The sequence below is a fragment of the Pinus tabuliformis genome, chromosome J, assembly GCF_031772625.1.
Source record: "Pinus tabuliformis cultivar Carrire ecotype Pingquan chromosome J, CPIR1, whole genome shotgun sequence".
NCBI classification, from domain to species: domain Eukaryota; kingdom Viridiplantae; phylum Streptophyta; class Pinopsida; order Pinales; family Pinaceae; genus Pinus; species Pinus tabuliformis.
In genome coordinates this window covers 773,676,924-773,700,612 of record NC_142295.1, presented here as the reverse complement: position 1 = coordinate 773,700,612, position 23,689 = coordinate 773,676,924, and the positions used below count along the sequence as shown (strand labels likewise).

At 36.2% G+C, this 23,689-nt stretch overlaps 1 protein-coding gene across 1 annotated transcript; it reads left to right on the top strand.

The window, feature by feature from the left end:
* Window positions 1-4,614: 4,614 nt before the first annotated feature.
* On the top strand, window positions 4,615-5,753 carry LOC149229019 (uncharacterized). The gene is made up of 2 exons (XM_089375773.1): window positions 4,615-4,797; window positions 4,903-5,753. Exons 1-2 carry the CDS (start codon window positions 4,722-4,724, stop codon window positions 5,670-5,672), a joined length of 846 nt encoding a protein of 281 aa, XP_089231899.1. The 5' UTR covers window positions 4,615-4,721; the 3' UTR covers window positions 5,673-5,753.
* Window positions 5,754-23,689: the final 17,936 nt, after the last annotated feature.

Genomic DNA, 23,689 nt, shown 5'->3' with positions numbered 1-23,689 from the left:
GGTGATGGATGTCCTCATGGTGTGTTACAACTTTATCTCTGCATGGCAAGGTATGCGGAGTCTTCGATGGTCATTGGGTTCGCTTGATGTTGCATTCGTATGTTGTTCCTTGCTTGTATGTTGACATGCTGACAGGTTCGTCCATTCGTGAAAAGTGCATGTTCGTCCATCCGCCCGTTGACGAACACATCTTCGCATGTTCGTCTGTTCATTCATCCACAAAAACATATTTGCATAATCGTTCATTCGCGAACACATCTCTTTGCATACATTATTTATTTGTCCATTCACTGAAAGATCCTCTTGCATGTAATCGCCTTGTTCATCCCATCCGTTGTCATGCCATGTTTGTTTGTGTACCTGTATCTACACTCACTCATGACGAGACGACATAAAATCCATAAACCTCCTAGTCTACCATGATGCATGATTGTTTCGGATGCAAGTGATCGGGAGAGAAGACAAGGTCACAAAACTGCATAAGGCAAGCTTCGAGCTGGGATGGAGGCTCTGGGCTTTGCTGGTGAAAACTATGCAGAAGTCACTACGAGATGGTGACAAGTAATCCGGATCGACAATGACTGTCCATGGGGTCTGGCTTGGCTAGAGGACAAATCTGCACAATTTTTTGGAGGAGTAGTCTGGGCCATGGGAAGGATGGGCAAACAAAATCTGCTCAATTTCTGGAAGGAGCGGGCAGTGGGAGCCTAGTAGCAAAGACTACAGAATTCTTAGAGGGAACTGGCAGCAAGCTGCTGGGAGCTTGGAAGCAAAAAATTGTGCAATTCCTAGAGGGAACCGATAGCCGGTTGTTGGGAGGCTGGCCTACTAAACACCTCTATGTAGTTTCTTAGCTGAGCAGACTATTGGGGAGTGGAGGGCTTTCTCATGAAATCTGCGCAGTCTTTCGAGTGAGAAATCTTCTGGCTGACTGATGGGATGGCTGTAAAAACTTCACAATTTTTTGAGGGAGATAGGGATGGGTATTGGGTGTCTATCTAGCCCGTCTACACAATTTTCTCAGTCAGTGGAACAGGCATGGTTTGCAACCTCTACGCAATTTTTGAGGGGAGTTAGTCTCGGGGGACTGCCTGGTCAAATTCTCTGGTTGACCAACAGGAGGGATGATTGATGAGCATGCAGGAAACACAGCTTGAAATGGCTTGCTGGGTACTTCTACATTGTTCTGGGTGATAGTCGGTTGAGTCAAAGGTGGGGTGAAATTTCAGCTATTAGAGGGTGATCTGGTCATTAGAAATTCAACAAAATGACTAAGTGTGTGAGTGAGTGAAAATGTGCATATTCAACCTTACAAACAAACTCACATGACTTGACGACAATACCTCAAACCATTAAGACACACATGTTCAACATGATTGATCGATGGGGCGAGCGATAAGCGCAACGCTTGTGATTGATCATTGGACGACCGCGACAACACTTGCGCAATATTGCATACAACTTCGTGTGTAAGCGCGATGGATGCTTTCATAGCAAACTCAACATGTACACATGAAGGGAAAACCTTGTGCATGACCAGAACATGGTTGCAAGCATGACATAACAATCAACATGCAGAAGAGGTCAGTTGGTCGAGCAAGTGAAGAAGAAGCACAACATGTAGAAGCGACGCATAAAGTGACTTTTCACATTTGTGCACATGCATGTTACCGAGGACATGATGATATGATAATGACAAGCAGCCCTGCAAACTCAACTAAGAGGTGTACTTCGAAAGATGTTCTGTACTTACCATACTTACCCTCAAGATGATCATGCATTAGATGGAATTTTTATGCAGTCCTAATCTTTTCCATTGCTCGGTTCCTTGGTCCTTCTCCTCAACTCCTTGGAAGTGAGTTCACCATGTCACCTTTTCTCGTAGTCACTGAGAGGTAGGTCTGCACAATTTCAGTGGATAGTGGCTGCTGCTGGGATGAGGCCTTGGGAGGCCCATCTGTGCAATTTTTGCATGCAAGGCCAACAAGACAACTTGGACAACACTGCGCAGTTTTTAGGCTCAAAGCACTACTGTAGGATAGGGGTCCCGGGAGGACACCTCTGCGCAATTTCTGAGTGCAATGCTACTGGATTGCTCTACGTATTTCTAGAGAGCAGTGCTAGCTGGGGCCTCTGCGGGCTATGGGGTTTCAATAGGCAAGGGAGGTTGGTGTCTCTGTGCACTGCGGGGTTTCAGTAGGTAAGGGAGGAAGCTTGATGGTTGCAAAAACAAAGTGCATAGTTCTGGGAAGCTGGATGAGGCTAGGTTGCTTGGGAAAATGGCTAAGTGTGAGATCAGTGAAACATATGCAAACATTGATAGGACTCGACTGTGATCGCACACGGACATGTAAACCATCCAGAATACATAATACATACTTTTCTTGATGCAATAACCTTCGTGACGTGAGTGTGTGAGGTGAGTGTAAAACATGTCTATGTGATGGCAACCACTCATACGCACACAATTTTCTTGAACCAAGACAACATTCCCTTTGCATGACGAACAATATCCGCTATGCTCGAAAATGACATATGCTACAAAAAGATGAGAATGCGGACAACTCCTTAGGATCAAGGAGGGAAGCTTGAAATCATTAGCTTACCAACAAACGACCAAGGATGATCTGTCGCAGGCTCTGAAATTTTCATGTGAGCCAAAATTTTGGAGGGTGGTTGTAGCCGCTACAACAACATTCCACATCAAACCCCATTATTCATGGAAAAGGGTTTTAGCCACGTAATCATGATGAAAAATAATCTAGAAGAGTCTATATTATAACTCTAATTAAAAGTTTAAGGAGTCAAACTTAACCGCTAGTAAGTGGAGTCAAACTTGACCGCTAGCAGGCTATCACATTGTGTTATAACTGAGCCATGAGGTGGAAAACGGGTTCTATTATATCTGAGTACATTTTGTTCCATAGACAAGTAAAGTGGCCAAGAGTGGATAGAGAGAGTAAATAGATAGGATTTGTGCATTGTAGCAGCCCATGGACCACAAGTATTACTTCTTTATACTTGAATCCATTTTCCATTGAGAGAAAGAGAGGATAGCAATCTTACCTTCCAATTGGGTTTTCTCCCGAAAAAGTTTGGGTTTTCTCCCGAAAAAGTTTCCCATGTTATATCTTGTGTTAATTTTTGGTTTTTGAGTTTTATTTCATCATTCTCTAATTTTCTGATATAGAAATTTGCATAACCTTGGCATAGAGAAGAAATAGTGTTTTGACTCATCTTACCATTATCTTACTATTGTTATTAATAAAACCATAAATTACATTGGTCATGATTGAACATCATTTGAGAGATTTATTTCAGTAATATTCTAGAAATATAAATGGTGAAACCAAGAATTTTAAAGTGATGTAGTCCATTCATAGATGTGATAATTTTAATTTTTGTTAAAGATTTTTGAAAGTGAACTATGTAAACCGAGTTCATTTCCATATCAGATTTGTCATTTCCCGGAATCTCCAACAATATAAATATGCACGGTTCATTTGATATCAGATCAGTGGAAATTTGCATAACCTTGGCATAGAGAGAGGAAATAGTGTTTTGAATTACATCTTACTATTGTTAATAATAAAACCATAAATTGCATTTGTCATGATTGAACCTCATTTGAGAAATTTACTTCAGTAATATATTATAAATATATATGGTGAAACCAACAATTTTAAAGTGAAGTAGTCCATTGATAGATGTGATCATTTTTGTTGGAGATTTTTGAAAATGAACTATGTAAACCGATCAAAACTATTGCACAAATATTCATTTCCATATCAGATTTTTCATTTCCAGGAATCTCCAACAATATAAATATGTGATAATTATGTTCAATACATGCCCTTTTTTGGTAAACCAGTAGCATTTCTTATCATTAACCCGGGTTGTCCTTATGTAACTTCAAATTAGATTATTAAATCATTTATTCAGATCATATATTATTAAATCATACAGCCATTCATCCAATAATTCTGATCAATACTTACGTAATTTTCCCAAAAACTGTAATGTATTATTGGAAGATTTTCAAAACCTTCCCATAATTTTATTTTAGAGAAAAAATATCAAAAAATATGTTTTTCATAAAAAAAAATAAAAAATGGGAAGGTTTTGGAGTTCCCAAATGATGACGAAAAATTGCAGCGAACTGAAATCTTGCGTAGGGCTTAGACATCCTTCACTTCACGTCATAATAGAAAAGGAGCGCGGAGCCGAATCTTGATTCAGTGAAATGTCATACCGCAGGACTCTGTGTGCTGGAAACACACTTATCAGCATATTCTGGAGCCTCTTCATTGCCTCCCAAGAAAGAATGAATGTATAAATATATACAAATCCCTTCCTGGAACGAACTAAAAGTCCGCTTTTTCGATGCTTCTCAGAGCCTTATTGTATTCCTTGTAGCATTAATCAAATGCCTCCGCTTTCTGTGCACACTTTCACTGTACGTCGAGAAGTCTTGCCGACAGTAACAACAGACGCACCAGACACGCAACCAAAATCACGCGCCTCATTCAGTTTTTGGAAATGGATATAAATATACATACGTAGACCCGTGACAAAACCATTTATATCTCTGCTTTGGCTCTGTGAAGGAGGGCATTAATTTTCTTAGTTATTACGAGAAGGCGCAAAATCGTAGCCCAATATTTGCTTCATTTATATTCATCTATTCCCTATTTTGTTAGGAGAGGAGTTTAAGGTAGGCGATGGAGTCTGAGTTCGAGCCTGAGGTACGCATCGAGGAGATAACTGAAGCTCGCATCGTAATCGTCGATCTCCCAGGTGATTCCATTAGATAGTCATACATTTCTAAATCCATGTATTACGAAATGTTTCTCTTTGTTTGTACAATATTAATTGAGTCCATTCAATAATTTATCTGCGCAGGTTTTAGAGGAGAAGATCTCAGAGTCCAGGTTAATAGACGGGGCAGTCTCGTCATTAGCGGAGAACGTGGTATGAAGGAAATGGAAGGAAAGACAAATGTGGGAGGGAGATTGGAGAAAATGCAGAAAGCGGGGCGCTGGTTCAGAAATGTGATCAGTATTCCTCAAAATTTGAATTTCGATGTCATTACTTCCAAGTTTGGGGATGAAAGGTTGCGTGTCTACCTGCCTTTGCTTCACATCTCCGACCACCAGAATCAAGACACGGCTCCTGCCAGTGGAAAGCCAGATCAATCGCTACAGTCAGAGGTCGCAATGTCGACTCCCACGGGACAACAAGATCCGGTACAGGAGGAACCTGCCCAGGACGATCGAAGCGCAATATATCCAGAGGCGATTCGACAGGATGATGGTGAAGAAAAACGCAGTGTAGCTGCCGAAGAATCATCAGTGTTGATGGAAGAGAGAAAAACGGAAGCGCCTAATCATGCCCAAGACTTTGCTGGGGAGCCACCAATATCAACTCATGCGCAGGAAGCGTCTGATGAGACCGGATCTGCGCACCAATCTGAATCTACGAACGTAAAAGAAGATGAAGATCAGGAAAGAAAAACTGGTGTTGAAAGCTGGTCACCTTGGCAAACCGACCAATTTGCTGCTGCATGCAGTTCAACGTTTTCTAAGCGTGGGGTGTTGATAACATCGACAGTGCTTGTATTATCGGTTGGTTTGTACATCAGTTATAGATCTAGGTCACGGCATCGCATTTAATTAAACCTTCATTGATATGCACATTAACTAGTGATCAAGAACTATGTGCATATACAGAGGAATTATTCTCTCCACTATCAACGTCGCGCACAAAGTGTGTATATACCCATTTTATTCCCAGCGAACAAGGGAACACATTGCATTGGTGGTTATTTCAATGTTAATAATATATATATATATATATATATATAAAAAGCGTAGCCGATGATGCCAAAATATTTTAAAGATAGAGATATTTTTAAAATATTTTAAAGATAGAGATATTTTTAAAATATTTTAAAGATAGAGATATTTTGTAATTTAGATTGAGTAAAATTTATTATTAAATCAATTGCTTGAAAACCTATCATAACAATAAACATTTTTTTAAATGAATTGAAAAGGCATTTAGATGAAAATGATTTATATTTTATTTTTCTTTAGTTTATATTATTATAACTGTAGCACCCTCGATATATATTGTCTTCCGTTATTGTTTATTTTTCTATTAGTTTGTTTTGAGTAAAGAATGGCATCTTTACTAATATTTAACTTTAGAAATTTAATTTTAATATTTTATAATATTATTAAATTTATTTACTTACACTACAATTAGTTACACTTTTATTATATAATCATTACACTCTAATACTATTAAATATTATTCATTAATAAATATATAGTGTATTCTTTGTCAGAATCATTAATTCTCATTTTAGTTGAATGTAGTAAGCTTAAAATATAACCTATGCTCGGAGCAAATAATTTTTCATCAATAAAATCCGTAACGTGGATTTCCGGGTAAGACATTGGCCTTAGGATACATTTAATACGGTTTTCTTATATTGTTTTTCCTATAAATGCTTACTTTGCATAATATTCAGTATTATAAATGCTTACTTTGCATAATATTCAGTATTATAAATGTTTACTATATTTGGAGATCAAAGTTGGTGTTGTGGGGCGTTTTGAGGGGAAGCATACTAATTATTTTATTTTTGGTGTGATCAATATTTGTTTATATATTTTTTTAAATTTTAAAATATATCATAAAATTTAAAAGTATTTGTTAATATATTTATTTTTTCATTTATAATAAAGCATATAAAATATTTATTTGACAATTTATTTATGTAAGTAAATTTATGTTATTATGGTCCATTATTTTTTTATTTGTTTTTTTTATAAATTCAATTATTTTGCATAATATTTAGTCTTACAAATGCTTATTATATTTGGATATCAATGTAAGTGCACTGGGGTATTTGAGTGAATGCATGTTAATTATTTTCATGATTTTATTTGTGGTATGATCAATATTTGTTCATAATTTTTTTGACTTTTTAAAGTTATATATTCTAAAATTTAGAATTATTTATTAATATATTTATTTTTATATTTATGATAAAGTATATGAAATATTTACTTGAGAATTTATTTATGTAAGTAAATTTAGGCTATCTAATTGTTCAAAATTTGTACTTGGCATGAATCATATGATGCTTTTCTTAATTTGATATCTTAGTTTCATAAAGGTAGATATTTCATGTCTTTATAACATGAAATGACTCAAAAAAAATTAATGTCAATGTAAGAGCATCACTCTAAATATGACATTTGTAGTTACTTTGAAAAGTGAATTTCTAATTAATATGTAATTTGAAGAGTCTTTAAATATTTACATAATAAAAAGATTACTAAAATAACAAATAATTTATTTATAATGTTTATTTTATTTTTTCCGAATAAAGACTAATTCTATTAAGAAAAGACATATGGTACAATCAGAGCTTTCAGAGAAGCGAAGCTAAAGAGCAAGGGAGCCGGAAATGATATGTTATCAACCTCGGTCCCAAAGAGCAACCACGGCACAGCAAAAGATGACAGAGAGGACATAAAGAACGAGCTGGTCTAGGGAGTCTACCCAGCATGGGCAGAATCTTCCAATCTACATTTTTTACCTTTCTTTTTACTAACTTTGACCCAACCATTTTGATCTGGCTGGACCGGAACTACTTGCAGATTGTTCTGTGTTGAAGGAGGAGACTCGTCTGAATTAGAAGGTGAAGGCTCATGCGAACGTTTCTGCGAGAACAGAGGCGCGGAAGGATCCTTGGCGCAGGCTGAGGGCGAGTCCTTCGGATGCTCCAAATTCTCCTCTTCCACTTCAATGTCCTCCTCATCAGAGCTAGAAGACTCTATGTCATCCATAGGGGCTCTGTCACAAGGTTTCCAACTTTTGGATTTGGATTTGCGAGTGATATTCTTCTTTTTGTCAAAGAACGATGCACATGTGTTCTGGAGATGCCCCATCTGATGGCAATGGCGACACCTGAAGGCTGTGTTCTCATAGTCCAAAGTTTGCATCCAATGGAAGTCCCCGACTTTGAGGATTATCTGATCTGGCAGCCCTTTACTAATGTCTATTTCTGCACAGATTCTGCCAAAGGTATATATTCCTTTCTCCCCCCTTGAGGTATCTGTTGCTAGGAAGCGGCCTAGGGTGTCCCTGATTCCTTGAAAGACAACAAAATGCCATAGATGCGCAGGGAGATTTGGAAGCCTGACCCAGATAGGAAGCTTGGAGATGACCGCAGTGGAGGGGTCAAAGTCTGGGAACCAGGGGGAGAGGAAAAGTCCAGTTGATCCCCAGAACCAGGGGCCTCCCGTTAAGGCTTTCTGGTAATCTTCGTTGTAGGCAAAGGCTACAATAAAGAAGCCTTTCGAGTAGAAGAAGATTTTGCAGTTGTTGGTCCAGTTGGAATGGATCCACTGGTATAGATCAGCAGTGCGGGGCCATAGGCCATTAAATCTGCAAATGAGGGTTGTTTATGCAAATGTCTGGTATTGATCATCTAGAGATGGATGAGAGATTTCAATGGCAGAGGTTTCCTCCATTTTGTCCACCAAGAAAGGTTTGGGAGCCTCGGCAGATTGGGCAGACTTCTTTGCAGGCTGAGCATGTACTGCCTCTTTGTAGGCAGAGGATTGCCCAACTGCACCTCCCCTTAGTCGAAGTGATAGGATCACTGTGGCATTTCTTTCAATATTATAAAAGGAAAGAGGCAGATTGTTATCAAGCTGCTTACCTGCAAAGAGGAACCGTAGAAGGGAGGAGGGGATCCCCAACCTCTGTTTGAGTATCTTTGAGAGATGGCATACTGTGAAAGACGGCTGGACCCCAAGGAGCAGGGTTTTGCCTGTCAGAAGAATTATTTGAATCTGAAAATTCGCTTGTTGGAGAGGAATAGGATCTCGGCTGCCTGAATGAGGAATCGAGGTTGAAACAGTGAGATTACGGGGCTGCAGAGCCAGCTCCAGTTCCTGGCAATACTACTGTTGCATGTGGAAGAGTGCGGTAGTTGCCAGGGGTAGGAATCTGCAGGCAAAGACGTGGAGAAAAAGAGTCGGCGGCCCAAAGAGGAAAAGGCCAGATCGATCCATCTTGCCACCGCGCAGTTGGATGGCCATATAGCAATGGCGGCCAAAACAGTCTCAAGCTGAGGGGCCAATGCACCGAGGAACCCAACCCTCTTTCTCCACGTCGCCCACCCTTTCTGCCATGGCACACAGTCTAATGGGCAGCGTCTCACACAGTACTTATGCCCGGCATGTCTACAGGGGGCCCAAGTGAAAACCTCCGCGGGAAGTCGGTCCCGAGCCTCAGGTACCATCCCATCTTTCTCATGGCTGCAAAAGAACAGAGCCCCATTTCTTCACCCCGCATATACCTCCCTGCGTTCAGATCCATGGCCGCCTCTCCAGGTCGGCGCGATCCAGCGAGCAGCGACAACATTTGAGAACTAAAACCCTAGGGCAAGTGAAAAAACGCTCGCGCTCTCCATTTCTCTTCAAAATTTCCTGTATCTATTTATAGTGTTTATTAATTTAATATATTTATTATAATTTTTTAATTTATTTTATTATTTATAATGTTTATTAATTTAATATATTTATTATAATTTTTTAATTTAAAATAATAAAATAAAATAAATTATTAAGTGTATTAGATTTTTCAATCACGTTATTATTGTTTTGATTTTTTAAAGTAAGAGTAATTAACATTTTTTTAATTTCCATTTATTATTATTTTTTAAGCTTTATTCACACTATTAAATTTGTATCATTATAATTATTTTAAACAATTTTAATAAAAAAATATTAATATCTTAATTAGACCTATGTTATTATCGAGATAAATAAATTTAATTACAAAAGGATAAATTACAAACTCCATATGTTTTATTAGGAATATGCTTATTTAAATTTAAATAAATATTTTTTCTAATATAAAAAATACTAGTATGGAATATGCTTATTTAAATTTTAAATAAATATTATTTATAATATAAAAAATACTATTTATTAGTGTTATTTTTCAATACATATAACTTATTGTTAATTGTAAGTGCATAGAGATACTTTTATTTATGATAACTATTTATTCACTAAAATATAGATTTCTTCTCGGGGATATCATCTTCTAGTGGAGAACTTAGAATATATCGATCTATTTTATTCAATGGACCCATGTACTAATGGAACCTGATCTTTTAGTGAGCCGTATTACCTTTATTACCATGATTCAAATCGTGTTCAAGGAGAGGGCCGATCAAACCCAAAGCTCTGGATTCGATGTGTTCGCTTTGTGGGTTCATGGGCAAAGAAGTCCGCCCGCCCATATACGCTTTAATGACTCTTTACCTTTCGAGTGTTACGGCCCTGCCCGTGAGAGTACGTTTGATTTCTTTGGATCAATTAAGAAATGTAGAAAGGGACAAAAGAGATTACCTATGTTATAGGAGAAGTTTCAGCTCACTTATTATGAAAGTTAAATTTATATCGGTAGATAAGTTAATTTTCCACATTTTTATTTTTATTTTTTTAAATGGGTTATCTATGGAATAAAATTATTTTATTTTATAAATAATAAAAAAAATTAAAATTATATAAAATTATTAGAAATTTAAATATTTTTACAAAAATATCTTATATATTAAACATAGTAAAATTTAGTAAAATTTTTAATTTTAATTTTATTTGTATGATTTAAATTTTCCAATCTTAAGTTTTGTTACTAATTAGATTAGATTTATTTTATTTGTAAGGTGTTTAGAAAGTTTGCTTTATAAAATGCTTCCCTTGGATCATTGTTAGGAGATTGGGTGAACTACCAAACGAGGTCAAGCCCTTTGTTGATGTCGTATAAGTGGTTTTTTGCACCGATTGCATTCGGATTGGCTTTGCATTCGCTTTCTCTTGGGTGCTCTTTTTTAAAATGCATATGGTGGAGCTCTCATATTTAAAGGATTAATTTGGTTCTTTGGTGTGTGTTGGGCTTATTTGGTTTAAAAATATGGTTTGTTTTGAGTATTCACATGGTCTCAACTTGCATAGCATGTTTATTTGACTACGGTTTGTAGTATCTAGTAGCAGATATTTCCGTGTGAATTATCTCCTCCTCTCAAGTGTCCACATTTTCAATCCACTCTTGTTTTTCCTACTTGTTGGGGCCCATAGGTGGTGGATCTTCCCTTAACTATTGAGGAGGGAACCACTAGTTCTGTTCAGTAGAACTCACAATGATGGTCAGGTGCTCGGGATTTTCAAATTCCTTGCAATTGTTATCGTCTTTCAGATGAGAATCGTGTCAAGGTTAGTGATGGTATGTGCACATTGGAAGATAGGATCCCTAGAGATTTTTTTAAGGAAGAAGTACCCAGCCCTGGATTTCTCTATTTCGTTGTTGGCCTTATCCCCACAGGCCCTGTTTATCACAATGTGAAGGGCCTGAAGGAGTTTGTGTTTGTGAAATAATTTTTTTTGTCACTTTATATTTTGTATATTTTTGCCATAATTTTCCAATGAAGCTTTCATTTAGCCTCCATTCATTGTAAATAACATTTTGATTGTTTTATGATGTATTTTAGAAATTTTTATGGACTTGATAAATGAAGAGAAATGAATTTTTTTATTTCTACATGGGTATTTATAATGGTTTTGTTTGGGATCTATATTAAGAATTGTTTTCTATTGATGATTTTATTTTTATGTGTTTTTATTTAATTGCATTTTAGGTATTGGATTTTATTTTACTGATACAAATATTTGAGTGTCATAGGGTGTTTATTTTAATGACTAGTCTTGTATATCATTTATCATATTGTTAAACTAGCACTTCCATGTTTCGCCATTATTTATGACATCCATTGACATCATTTATACCTATTTAGTTAAACATTATGAGCACACCAATGGTGTGCAATACTTCCCTGGGTAATTCTTTATGCTTCCCCATCTTGTTTGACATCAATTTTTTTAAGAGTGAGTCTCTTATAAATCATAGATTCGTATCTCAACTCAGTCACTAACTAGCAACTCATGCACTCTATGTTTATAATGCCTTTATTGAATTCCCATGAGTATCTAATCAAGTCTTTTGAGTCTGGACTAATTTTACACGATTAGTCTCTTTGCTTGAGAAAGTTGAGATTTGTTGTTTAGATTTCTACATGGATATTTGATGGCATTGATAAGTTGTGCTTACCTATCCCTCTTTGGATTTTTTTCCTTACATATTATTTGGACATATTAGCATCTGTAGGTCTCATTTCTCATTTGATTTGATAGTGGTTTCTTATGTTTGGTGAACTCGTTTTGGTTCCTCACTAGCACTTATTTTTCTAAAGCATTTATGTGGTGGTTATCAATATTTGATTTTATTTTTCCTTTGTAATGGAACATCCTTTACTTTAGAATTCATCCAAGTTCATTGAGGTTACTTAACTCTCCTCTTAAGAGTTTTGGTCATACTAGTTAATTAGACATTCATTTTTCTTTCTCTCCAAAGGGGTTTTTCCAATGTTTTTTTTTTTTTTTTCTTTTTCTCTTCTTGCTAAAGTCTATTACATGTATATGGATACCTAATAAGGCCACATTTTTGAGATCCAATTTTTACTTGTTCACACTCTAAGTCTATATTATGGGGGTGGTTAGTATTATTTTCCAACATGTTGGTATTTTTCAATGCATCTTTCTCCAATGTAGACAACTTTTATTGGTTGTAATATTCTTATTTTCCCATGTGTGATAGCTATCTCTTTGCTAAATGTTGAGCCTCTCTTTCTCTCCCTCAACTATATATATATATATATATATATATATATATATATATATATATATATATATATATATATATATATATATATATATATATATACGTGTGTGTGTGTGTGTGTACATATACATATAATGTTGTATTGAAACACTACATAAAATAAATATACTTAGTCAGTCTATCTACCATCTAGATTAAACCTATATTTATACACTATCAAGTAAGTGTTGAATATTGAGATGATGGGGGGAGGTGAATAAGTATTCAAAATTTCTTTACCATATTTAACACATTAAATCAGATACACATCATTTACATAGGCATCAAACATAACATAACACAAACATTTTTATGTCGAAAATCACACAAGAGAAAACCATAAAACAATTTCTTCTTTATAGATGCATATATGCACCAACCTATTCTTACATTGTTTGCAAGCACTCAATTACAGGAGACACAAATCCCCTTTCAAATTTGCAAGCTCTGACTTGTAGGAGACACCAATCCCTAAAGTTTTTTTGGTACCCACCTGTAGGTAAATCCAATTCTCTTTTACATCTCTGGTTTGTATATTTTTTTTATTGACCCAATCAACTCTTTGGTATGATCTATGCAATATGATCTCTACACATGAACTACATTTTGTCCTTAATTTTAATATGACTTACTCTTTGTTCTACATTTTATCCTCTAATCTGCCCCTCATCATTCATGATTGTTGTCCTACAACATTCATACTTGTTGTCCATGTAGTCATACACACTTGTTTCCACTCAATAACTACATTTTCAACCCTTGTAGTCACATACAATTGTTGTATCACTCAACATTCGACCTTGCCATCCTTGCATCCACACACACTTATTGTCTTACTCTATCATTTAGCCTTGTTGTCCCTACACACACACACACACACACACACTTGTTGTATCACTTAGCACTCAATCTTGTTGTCCCTACAGTCACACATACCTACAAAATTCAAACTCACACACTCACATTTGTTGTCCCCCTCTCACATATACAATAATGTGTGCTTACTATCACACACCCTCACACAATAACATTTGTTGTCTTACACATTCTTACAGTCACACCTAGTGCCCACTATCACATCATTCACACTTGTTTCCCCTCTTACAATCTCGCTAATGATGTCTTATAGTCTTCAACATTCATACTCACTACCTCCTCATGCTCATTGTCACATCCTCAATTTGTTTTCCAATGTGTTTATTATTTTATTTTATTTTTCTCTTGGTCCCATGGTTTTAAATAGACCCATCATATTGAACCAATATTTCCATCTTCATTTGATCTGGAGGGACCGAATTTATATATCTCTCCTTACCTAATCTGCCCATTTTTATTTTGGATGAGGACCAGGATTCAAAATCATTTCCAACAAAAAATTCTACATAATATTTATTTGTATCTAGCAAAATTCCTGGCCTTCTAATCTTCTTCCCTTCTAGTAGGAGGATTATTAGAAGCTAATTGATTTAACTAATTTTTGTATTTGTGAAATGGTTCAATTAGCAAGAATTGACACGAATCACTCCTCGTCTAATTTATTGAAGTCTTGGAATCCTTTGAACTATATGGATGATACACTCATGCAATCGAATTCATATTCATGTGCAATCTCCTCTATTGGTGAAGAAGTCACAAAATTTTCAAGGAAGTCAAGCGAATCACTTGTAGATAATCTATGGTGGGGTCCCTTCTTTGTAGGATTTTCAGAGGGTGAGTCCAATAGATAATCAATCCATGAAGGCTGGCCATGTGATGAAATATCGTCCAATGAGGGTTTGTGTTGATGTTTCAAGTGATTTCCTTAGAGGGAGAAATTAGGTGAACCCACATAAATAATATTTTTATTACTAGAATCTTGATCGACAATATCGAAAGAGAGGCTCTTGGGAGGGAGTTGTGGCAGTTTTGACAATGATGATGTGTATCCACTATTAGCAACAAAATGATCATCTACCCCATGGTGTGCCATTGGTAATAAATCCCCATTGGACTGTCCCTTAATATTTATGTGCATTATAAACAGGAGATTGAAGACTCCTGTAAATCTAAAAATAGAGATATCTCTCCAGCTCCTTCTCAGGCATATGTAGATCAAATTTCCATACCACTTCACTACTCTATACCCCAAATAACAATAAGCATTCAACACTCGATGAAACTTGAAAATGAGATCTAGGAAAAAGGAAAGAGAGCCACCCATGCATAGGCTTTTATGATTTATCTCTTATGTCCATCAAATTAAATGTAAAGCACATATTCCTGGAGGACAACAATCCTTCTTTGAACACATAATCTTGTGGGTTTGCAAATTATATGAAAGATCAATATAATTTGATCCACTAGCAATTATAACACTGTCTCACATTGTCATTTCCATTTCCAGCTTCAACCCACCATGGAATGAATATATATAACAAAAGCCAACTTTAGAAACACTAAAATTCTTGAAATCTTTTGAATGGGGTTAGGGGCATGTTGCCACTTTCTCTAAATCCTGAACAAGACAAATAACTAGATAGGCAATGAACTATAGTCATTCTTATATTCCATGGGCATCATTTATTGACAAACATGTCGAATATGTAGAGCTTGCTTGATTCTTTATTTAAAATGTGTTCTCATTTTATTTAAACTTCAACTCTAGTAAGCCTGTTCACCACTGGCATAAGTATTCTACTACCAATAATTTCCCATCATTACTATTCTCCACTCTAAGCATTTTATAAACATACAAATCATTCAAATATTTATGAATAACTATGTGTTGCATCCCAAAAATAATTATGGGTTGCAGCCTTGATGAAGTAGTTGGCATAAGATTTGCAATTTATTGTATTTCCAAATGCTCGCAATCTAGAATTTCACTTTTCCTTATTAGTTATTTTTTTTTCTTCTGGAGGAGTTGGTCTATAGTTAGCCCACCTTAAATCAACTATCTAGTAAGGGCATCCATGAAGAGCGGTAGGAAGGTGGAAGAAAATTATTAACAAGTGTGTCAAATCATCTATCCACAAACCCTCCATTTGATGTCCCACTCCAATTTTCACTTCATACACTATTCATCCACCAATTTTTTTCCACATGGAATAGAAGGCCTGGTGTTGCAAGAAGCTAACCTTGCCAAAAAATCAACAAAAAATGAGTATTTCCCATAATTTGGGGTTTTCCCTTTAACACTTAGCCATCTTGCTTTGAGATTGGCCTTTAGCACTTGATCATATTGATTCTTAATTGACCTAAATCAATGACAAAAGTTGTTTTGAAATTAATGAAAAATCTTATTCAATAATATCCCCCTTTGGAATTGATGGAAACATGACCAAAAAAAATCTAGTCATTGATGTACTTTGGCTGAGAACTCCCCATATTTGTTGGTTAACTCTTCTTCTCCTTATGTCATTTTATTTCTCGCCTTCTGAAATCAATGGAAAAGGGATATATGGCTACTACTTCCCTTATGCTTATGCATTCTTTTACCTCTCTCGACGGAAACATAAATCTCATTGGAATCAAAATTTTGTCTCTCTAACTTGTCTCACTAATGGACTACTCCTATTATTGTGTTGCATATGAACATCACTTTGCCTTCTCTAGTGCACCATGTGAGAAATACATGGCATGGTGGACTATAGTTGTGTATTGATCCATTTCCTGAGAAAGTGATAGAGAGGTCACTCCCAACCTCTCCTCCATTTTTCCCATATAATGACTCTCTTTGCCTCCATCCAAAACATATTTATTGCTTGAGGTTCTAATTCCCTTCATAATTGTTTTACCTAAATTTTCCTTCTTCACTTCACAACCATCTAAATGAAATATGACCTTATATCCTTGGTCACACATTTTCCTAACACTTGAAAGATTATGTTTAATACCATCTACATACAATACATTATGAGATTTGGTCTCTCCCATCTAAAATAACTATCCATTTTCCCTTTATTCTTGTTGAAGCATTATTTCCAAAATAAACATTACATTCCTTATCTTCATTCTTAGATAAAAAAAACTTCTTTGATATCCTATCACGTGCTTTGAATAACCACTATCAATGTACCATTGGTTTTATTGATCTTGAATATATATAGAAATTCCACACTCTTCTAAATTCTTAGGCTCCATATTCCATGCCTTTGTGATTTTTACTTTCGTGTATTGCTTAAAAGCACTTATCATCTTGCTTCTAAATTCATTTTCTATATGCCCAAAACTATTGCATATATAAGACACAATTTGATCCAAGAGTGGAGAAAAAAACATTAACATAAGAATTTTAAGTGTAGGCATTGAGTACTCATTAAATTTGACCTTTTCCTTTATGATATATGTATAGGATGTACAATTTGTATCCTTATGACCAAAGTTATGATATGAAAAAAAATTCATAAAAGATATTTTGGTACCTTTGAGTGAAGAATCATCTAGAAGAGATTGATCTTTGAGACCTACTTTTTTTGCTAGCTTGAGGAGGTTCACACTTCTATTGCTTTCTTGCTCTATTGTTATGTGTAACGCTAGTCTGATTTTGTTTCTACTAGTATTTGGCTTCATTCCTTGCTTTGTTCAATTGATTTCTTGGTCCTTTAAGTGCATTGGCATAGCTCTTGGGTTCCTCTATTCTTGATATGTTAGAGCTTGAATCACCTTTGACTACTTCATGAGTTTATTTGCATCCAAGTCCTATTCCGATGGCCATGAGGAACTTTTCAAGAAAGGACTATGGATGAACTATCAAGAAATGACTGATCTAGAAGATGAAGAATGTGAGGCAGAGGTATATATTGAAGGATAAATCCTAGGTGCTTTAGATGCGATACATATACTAAGAAGGAAGAATCAAAAGTAGAAAGAAAAACTTGTCCATAGTCAATTTATCTAGTCATCCATAGTTAACTTATCTAGTTCATATAATTATTTTGCAGTAGAAACCTTCGCATCAAGTCAGTAAGGAAGATATTTCAACACCTTTTGTACCACTACAACTTCATCAATATTTTCACCAAGCCCTTTAATGGAATTCACAGTCTCATCTACTCCAAGGAAGAAACTAGTTATATTGTCAACTGTGAGAGGCCCACCCAAAAGTCCTCGTATAAGATGCATTGTAAATGTATTGGAAATATTTTGCAACATTTTTGTTAACATTAGGTTGCACCTTCAGTTCAAGGCAAAGTTATCAATTCATTTTTTGCAAAGTCACGATTATGTAAAGGGGGTATTATATTTTTGTAAAGTTTGCTATCTAAGCTTAGGGATGTGTATAATCAAATGTTTTCACCTAACCCTAAGATTATCCTAAGTTTTTAACGGGCATTTACTAGCCTATCAAACACTTAGAGTTGGCGCTACAAAATATTTTCGTAGCGCTAACCAAAAAATTTGAAAACTTGGTTTTCGAGTTGCCAACACCATTATTTCAAGTTCCCAAGTGTTTTTTCTTAAATCCTTAGCCACTTTAATCCATTATTTTACAACTAGAAGCACTTTGAAGCCAAAAAGAGTGTTGAAAATCAAACCCTAATCTTCCCTATTTACCCTAAAACAACTATTTCCAGCAAACCCATATTTTTAATTTCAATGCATAGGAAGTTTTCTGAGCATTTTGCAGTGTTCGAATAGGGTGTTTCAAAGTTGGTAAAAGTGTTTTAAACATCAGATATTTTACAATATGGTTCGATTAAGCTATTTGAAGCGATTTGAGCCTGATGGGATGCATTTTGAAGTGTATCCAGAGATGTTGAATCTGTTTTGAAATGCATTATGGGAACCAATGTTTCATCGTTTCAATGGAAACAACCTGAGTTGGTGCCATGATCTCATCTACTCATTTGATGGAACCCGAAACAAGAATAAAAACCCTACAGTTTCCATTCATAGAAAAATCAATTGCAGAAGTAACAGGTTTACCAACACTCTTTTTTCCCTATTTTAGTCGTTATGTTCAAACAAAGATTCCAAGCAGGTGGTAATGAATTAAAAAAAAAAGAGTTTTTTTTTTTGTGAACAAGATGATTTACAAAATCCTCTTTGATATTTTACCCTGAAATTATGGTTTAGAAACTACAGAGCAATGTTTGAGGCATATTTTTACAAATTTTGTAATTCTGTTTTTTACTATTTTAGCCATTGTTTTCAAAAGAAGTTTCTGAAAAAATGGAGATCAATTTTGGAAAAAACAAGAGGTTTTTGGATTTAATGGATCAATTAACAAAAAACACCCTCCTTTTTAAAACAAGTTTCATGGTTTGGAAGATCCGAATGCATCTTTGAACCCTAGTTTTCAAGAATTTGCTAGATTTTTCGAAATTATGTTTCCTATAAAAAAGCCAAGTCAATAGCTGAAGGCCACCTCAACAAGTTAGTAATAGAACCTTCTTCAAAAAGGTCTAACGGGTAAGCTACATAGGCAATAAATTGATTGTCCTCTCCAGGAATGGGTTCAATGTGATAGTAAGTCTTAGCATGTATCCTCTCTATGTTTTATTGTTTCTTGTTTTATAATCTCATGAAAATGTATGTCTTCTAAGTATTTGAATAATAATAATTAATTCAGAATTCATCTTTGGTTTGATGCTCTGAGTTGAGATTTTCAAATATTCTTATTTTGATCTCCTAAAGCTACTCTAGGATTGATCCAGGATTTTTTTCTTATAGATGCATTAGAATTACATGTAACTCATCTTATTAAAAACCATGAAGAATAAGATTATAAATAAAGAGTAAAGACATAATAATGCATGAGATTAAGAAACAAATATTTGATTATGGAGTTCGTCCAATTTGGACTACGTCTCCGGGCCTGGATCAATAGTGGGGAGGCCTTCATTTATTAAGTGGCATGAAAAGAGAATAAGTACAAGTAGATTTTACATAAACACCCTTATACCTCCAATCTAGATGATAGCCGACAAATGGAGAGACCAGCTCTAGAAACAGATAGCATCATTGAAATCCTGGCGAAAACTTGTGCAAAAACACCTATCCGAACACCCAATTCTGATAAAAGGGCTTCTTGCACCTCTCGGAACCTTTAGATACTTGAGGCAAGGTTTCGGCCACCTGCCAAGAGCAGGTGTCACTGCTTTGCAATGGTATTTTGAGAAATCCTGTAGCTACTCTTTGCTGCTGTCACTTTCTTGTTGTGCGAATAACCCACTTTATATTCTAGTGGGAAGATTCCTCCATAAATTGGGCAGTTTTAAAAAAGGACAAGTTTAGCAAGCAGTTCATTTCAAAAATCGGCATATTCTTCTGAAGACAACTCATGGTTGTTTCAAACAGAGGGTCTCAGGCATAGAATAGTATGCAAGTAACAAGCCTGTCGAACAAGGAAAAACCTCCATCGAAAATAGTTCACAAACCATTTCACATTGAATTCATTAAACCAAGGGAATAATGTAAATAATTGACACTTTACTACTTAACCGACAGAATAATATAGAGAATCGATGTATTTCCCTAAACCTGGTAGCTTTATCATCGGCGTCCATAGTTTATCGGTGCCGCAAATCACAATCGACAAAACTAAGGGTGATTCTCCATAACAGCCGCTGCACTATGCGATGGTCTATGTGCAAACTGATGAAATCGATGGAACTATTAACTGTAACCCATTACCGTATTACATATGGGATCCATCGCATATCGCAATCGGCAGAGCTAGGGGGTACATATATAACAGGATTTGCATTGTGCAATATGCATTTGTATCGTAATCGCAACCCTGATTGCCCAGGGGCTGATTTTGTAACTGATGTTCCTTGCGATGTGTGATATCGCATTGCACTTCGAATTTTCTCTGGGGCTGATTATTTACCACCAACCTACCTGCAATCTGCTATTGTGAGATCGCAAATCACAACCCGGTAGTGTCGGGGGCTGATTTATTTAACTGCGGACCTCTTCCTTCTGCGATCTGTGAAATGCAGGGCCAATGGCGGTTTGCCACTTGGCGCCTCTCCATTCATTGAAGTTTTTCCATGTCATTTTTCTTCTTGCCATTGGTCCAAGTCAAACTTGAACATTGAATTTCCCTAAATTCTTCATATGAGCTCGGACTCGGGTGTCATTCACATCATTGGAATCAGGATGATGAGCACTTCAATCTAATGCTAAGTTTATCTAGATTCTACAACTTTGAGTTTTGAGCCTTCTTACCATGCCATTGGTACCTTTTAGAGATTTACCTGGATCCTCTTGGATCAATCCTCCTGGATCCTCCTAGATCAATTCTGCCCACTAACAGAAGGTTTTGGTCCTCCAAAAGAATTAAATAATCTACAACTGCTCTGTACATTGTCTGCACTACAAGTGTCCTAACAGGTCATCCTTCCTTCTCCTTCACCTTTGTCCTTCGGAGCCATAAGCGATGAGCTGACACTTGCATCTCCTGCAAACTTGTAGTACAATATCTTGAAAATTACATGTTTATATATATGACCAAAAATGAGCCAAGCATCCCATACTTTCCACAAGTTTATAACACATACTTTGTGGTCAAGTTTACATAAAAATGGAAACAATACCCCAGCTATAAATACAAGGCAAAACATCACTGTTGCTTGAATAAGTGATGGAAAACACATCATCACTACAACACATGATTTACAAAAATATGGCTAAACATTAATGTTCCTTCAACAAGTGATGGAAACACATCATCACTTTCACAATTTAAAATGAAACACAAAATAAGGCCAAACATCATTGTTGCTGCAACAAGTGATGGAAAACACATCATCACTTTTACAGTTTAAAATGCAACACATGATTTGAAAAAATAAGGCCATGACATTCTACCACACCTAGAAGAACCATCTCTCACTTATCAAAGTGACTGGGTCATCCCCTTGTGGCGCCTTCACTGGTTGAACAACTGTTTCACCTGGTTCATGTACAAATGATTTTTCCTTGCGACACTTCTCTGGATGGAGCCTCCAACACATGGCTCTTTGATGACCACCTTTGTCACAATGACTACAATAAGCCTTTTTCCTCCAGATCTGCTTCACCTCTTCTTCTTTGCCTACCTTAGAGAGGGTCGTTCACGCCTCATCCTCTTTCATGTTGTTATTCTCCTCCAACACTCAGCAAAACCATGGTTATGAAATCCACAAAAATTGAAAGTTCTTCTATGCGATGATTTTCGTTCTTTATTGGAAATATGGTTGTAATAAAAATGAACATTAGAATACCGAGACTTGTTATAACTTTCTTGTTGGTATCTGGTACGATCATGGAAACGAGAGCTTTCCTCAGCTCTTTTTCTGTAATGCATATTGCCATAGGTTGATGATGATGTATTCCTATCATCCTCTTTCCTCGATAGTTTCAAAAATGTCATGGAAGCTTTTGAAATCTTTGAGCATTGTCCTTCAGTGCACCCCAACCTTGCGAATTGAGGTCTTTTCTCAACCTCCAATGGATGAGTTATGCTTTGGCTATTAACACCAAGTCATTCTTCTTCCTTATACCTCTTCTCAGTAAGGAGTCTCATGTTTGTTCCTGTAATGGGTACTTCCACATTCCAACATAAATTATACTATGTGAAGATGAAACTAAAGAGAAATCGAAATCTTTTACCTTGATTGTTGATTTGGAAAAAACTAATGAGGGCTTCTCATCATTTATCGTTGGTGGTTCATTGGCTTTTTTGGCACATTCCCCAACCTCCTTCCTGACATACCCAAGTCCTGTATGTCAAAGTAATTTTTCTAGTTTGATGGCATTTATGATGCCCTGACCATTAATGCCGAGGCCTTTCCCTTCATACCCCATTATCTTTAACCATTTGGAGCTGATACCCGTGGTATGTTCTTCAAACGTGGTGAAATTATTATCAGAAAAAAGACACTGAGTCGAAGAATTTATCTTTACCTCATGGGAGTTATGCTGCAACTTTTCCAAAGCCTTGTCCTTAGCTTACAACTGGCGTAGCAACTTCTGTTTCTCCTCTTTCTCTTCCGGTAGTAGCCTCTTTAATTCGGCATTCTCTTCTTGAAGCTTCTGGTTAATATCCTCATCCGAGGGATGAGAAGATGAAGAATGAGATGAATAAGATGCATAAGCATCGAAATATGTGGATGAAGCACCACTCTCTGATCTTCCTTTCTCCTCCTCTCTTATTTTTTCATACGCGCCATACATGATGTCCACCATTCGAGACATCCTCAAGAAGGGTTCGTGCATTCCTTTATCATCCTACATGGCTGCACATTCAGCCATTCAAGCACAAAATTTCCTATCAGCAAAAGAGTGTTTCTCTTCCCAACACACTTCAACATTTTCCATGTCTCCTCTTCATACCACAAATCCTCTAAAGCTTGATCCTGGTTAGTGTATTCATGCAACTCACATCAACTGAGACCTGCTCTCATACCACTTGATCCATAAATTTTTTCTTATAGATGCATCGAAATTACATGTAACTAAGCTTATTAAAAGCCATGAAACATAAGCTTATAAACGCAGAGTAAAGACATAATCATGCATGATATTAAGACACAGAGATTTGATTACAGAGTTCGTCCAATTTGGAATACGTCTTCGGGCCCGACACAATAGTGGGGAGGCCTTCAGTTATTAAGTGGCATGAAAAGAGAAGAAGTACAAGTAGATTTTACATAAACACCCTTATACCTCCAATCTGGAAGATAACTAAAAAATGGAGAGCCCAACTCTAGAAATAGACAACATTACTGAAATCTTGGCAAAAACTTGTGCAGAAATGCCCAATTCTGATAAAAGGGCTTCCTGCACCTCTCGGAACCCTTAGATACTTGAGGAAAGGTTTCGGCCACCTGCCATGAGTAGGTGCCACTGCTATGCAATGTTATTATGAGAAATCCAATAACTTCTCTCTGCTACTCTCTTCCTCTCACTA

Bases quoted from the DNA above. Each gene is read 5' to 3' on its own strand.
- LOC149229019 (XM_089375773.1), top strand. From the start codon at position 4,722: ATGGAGTCTGAGTTCGAGCCTGAGGTACGCATCGAGGAGATAACTGAA. The intron at 4,798-4,902 runs GTGATTCCATTA...TTATCTGCGCAG, and splicing joins CGTAATCGTCGATCTCCCAG to GTTTTAGAGGAGAAGATCTC.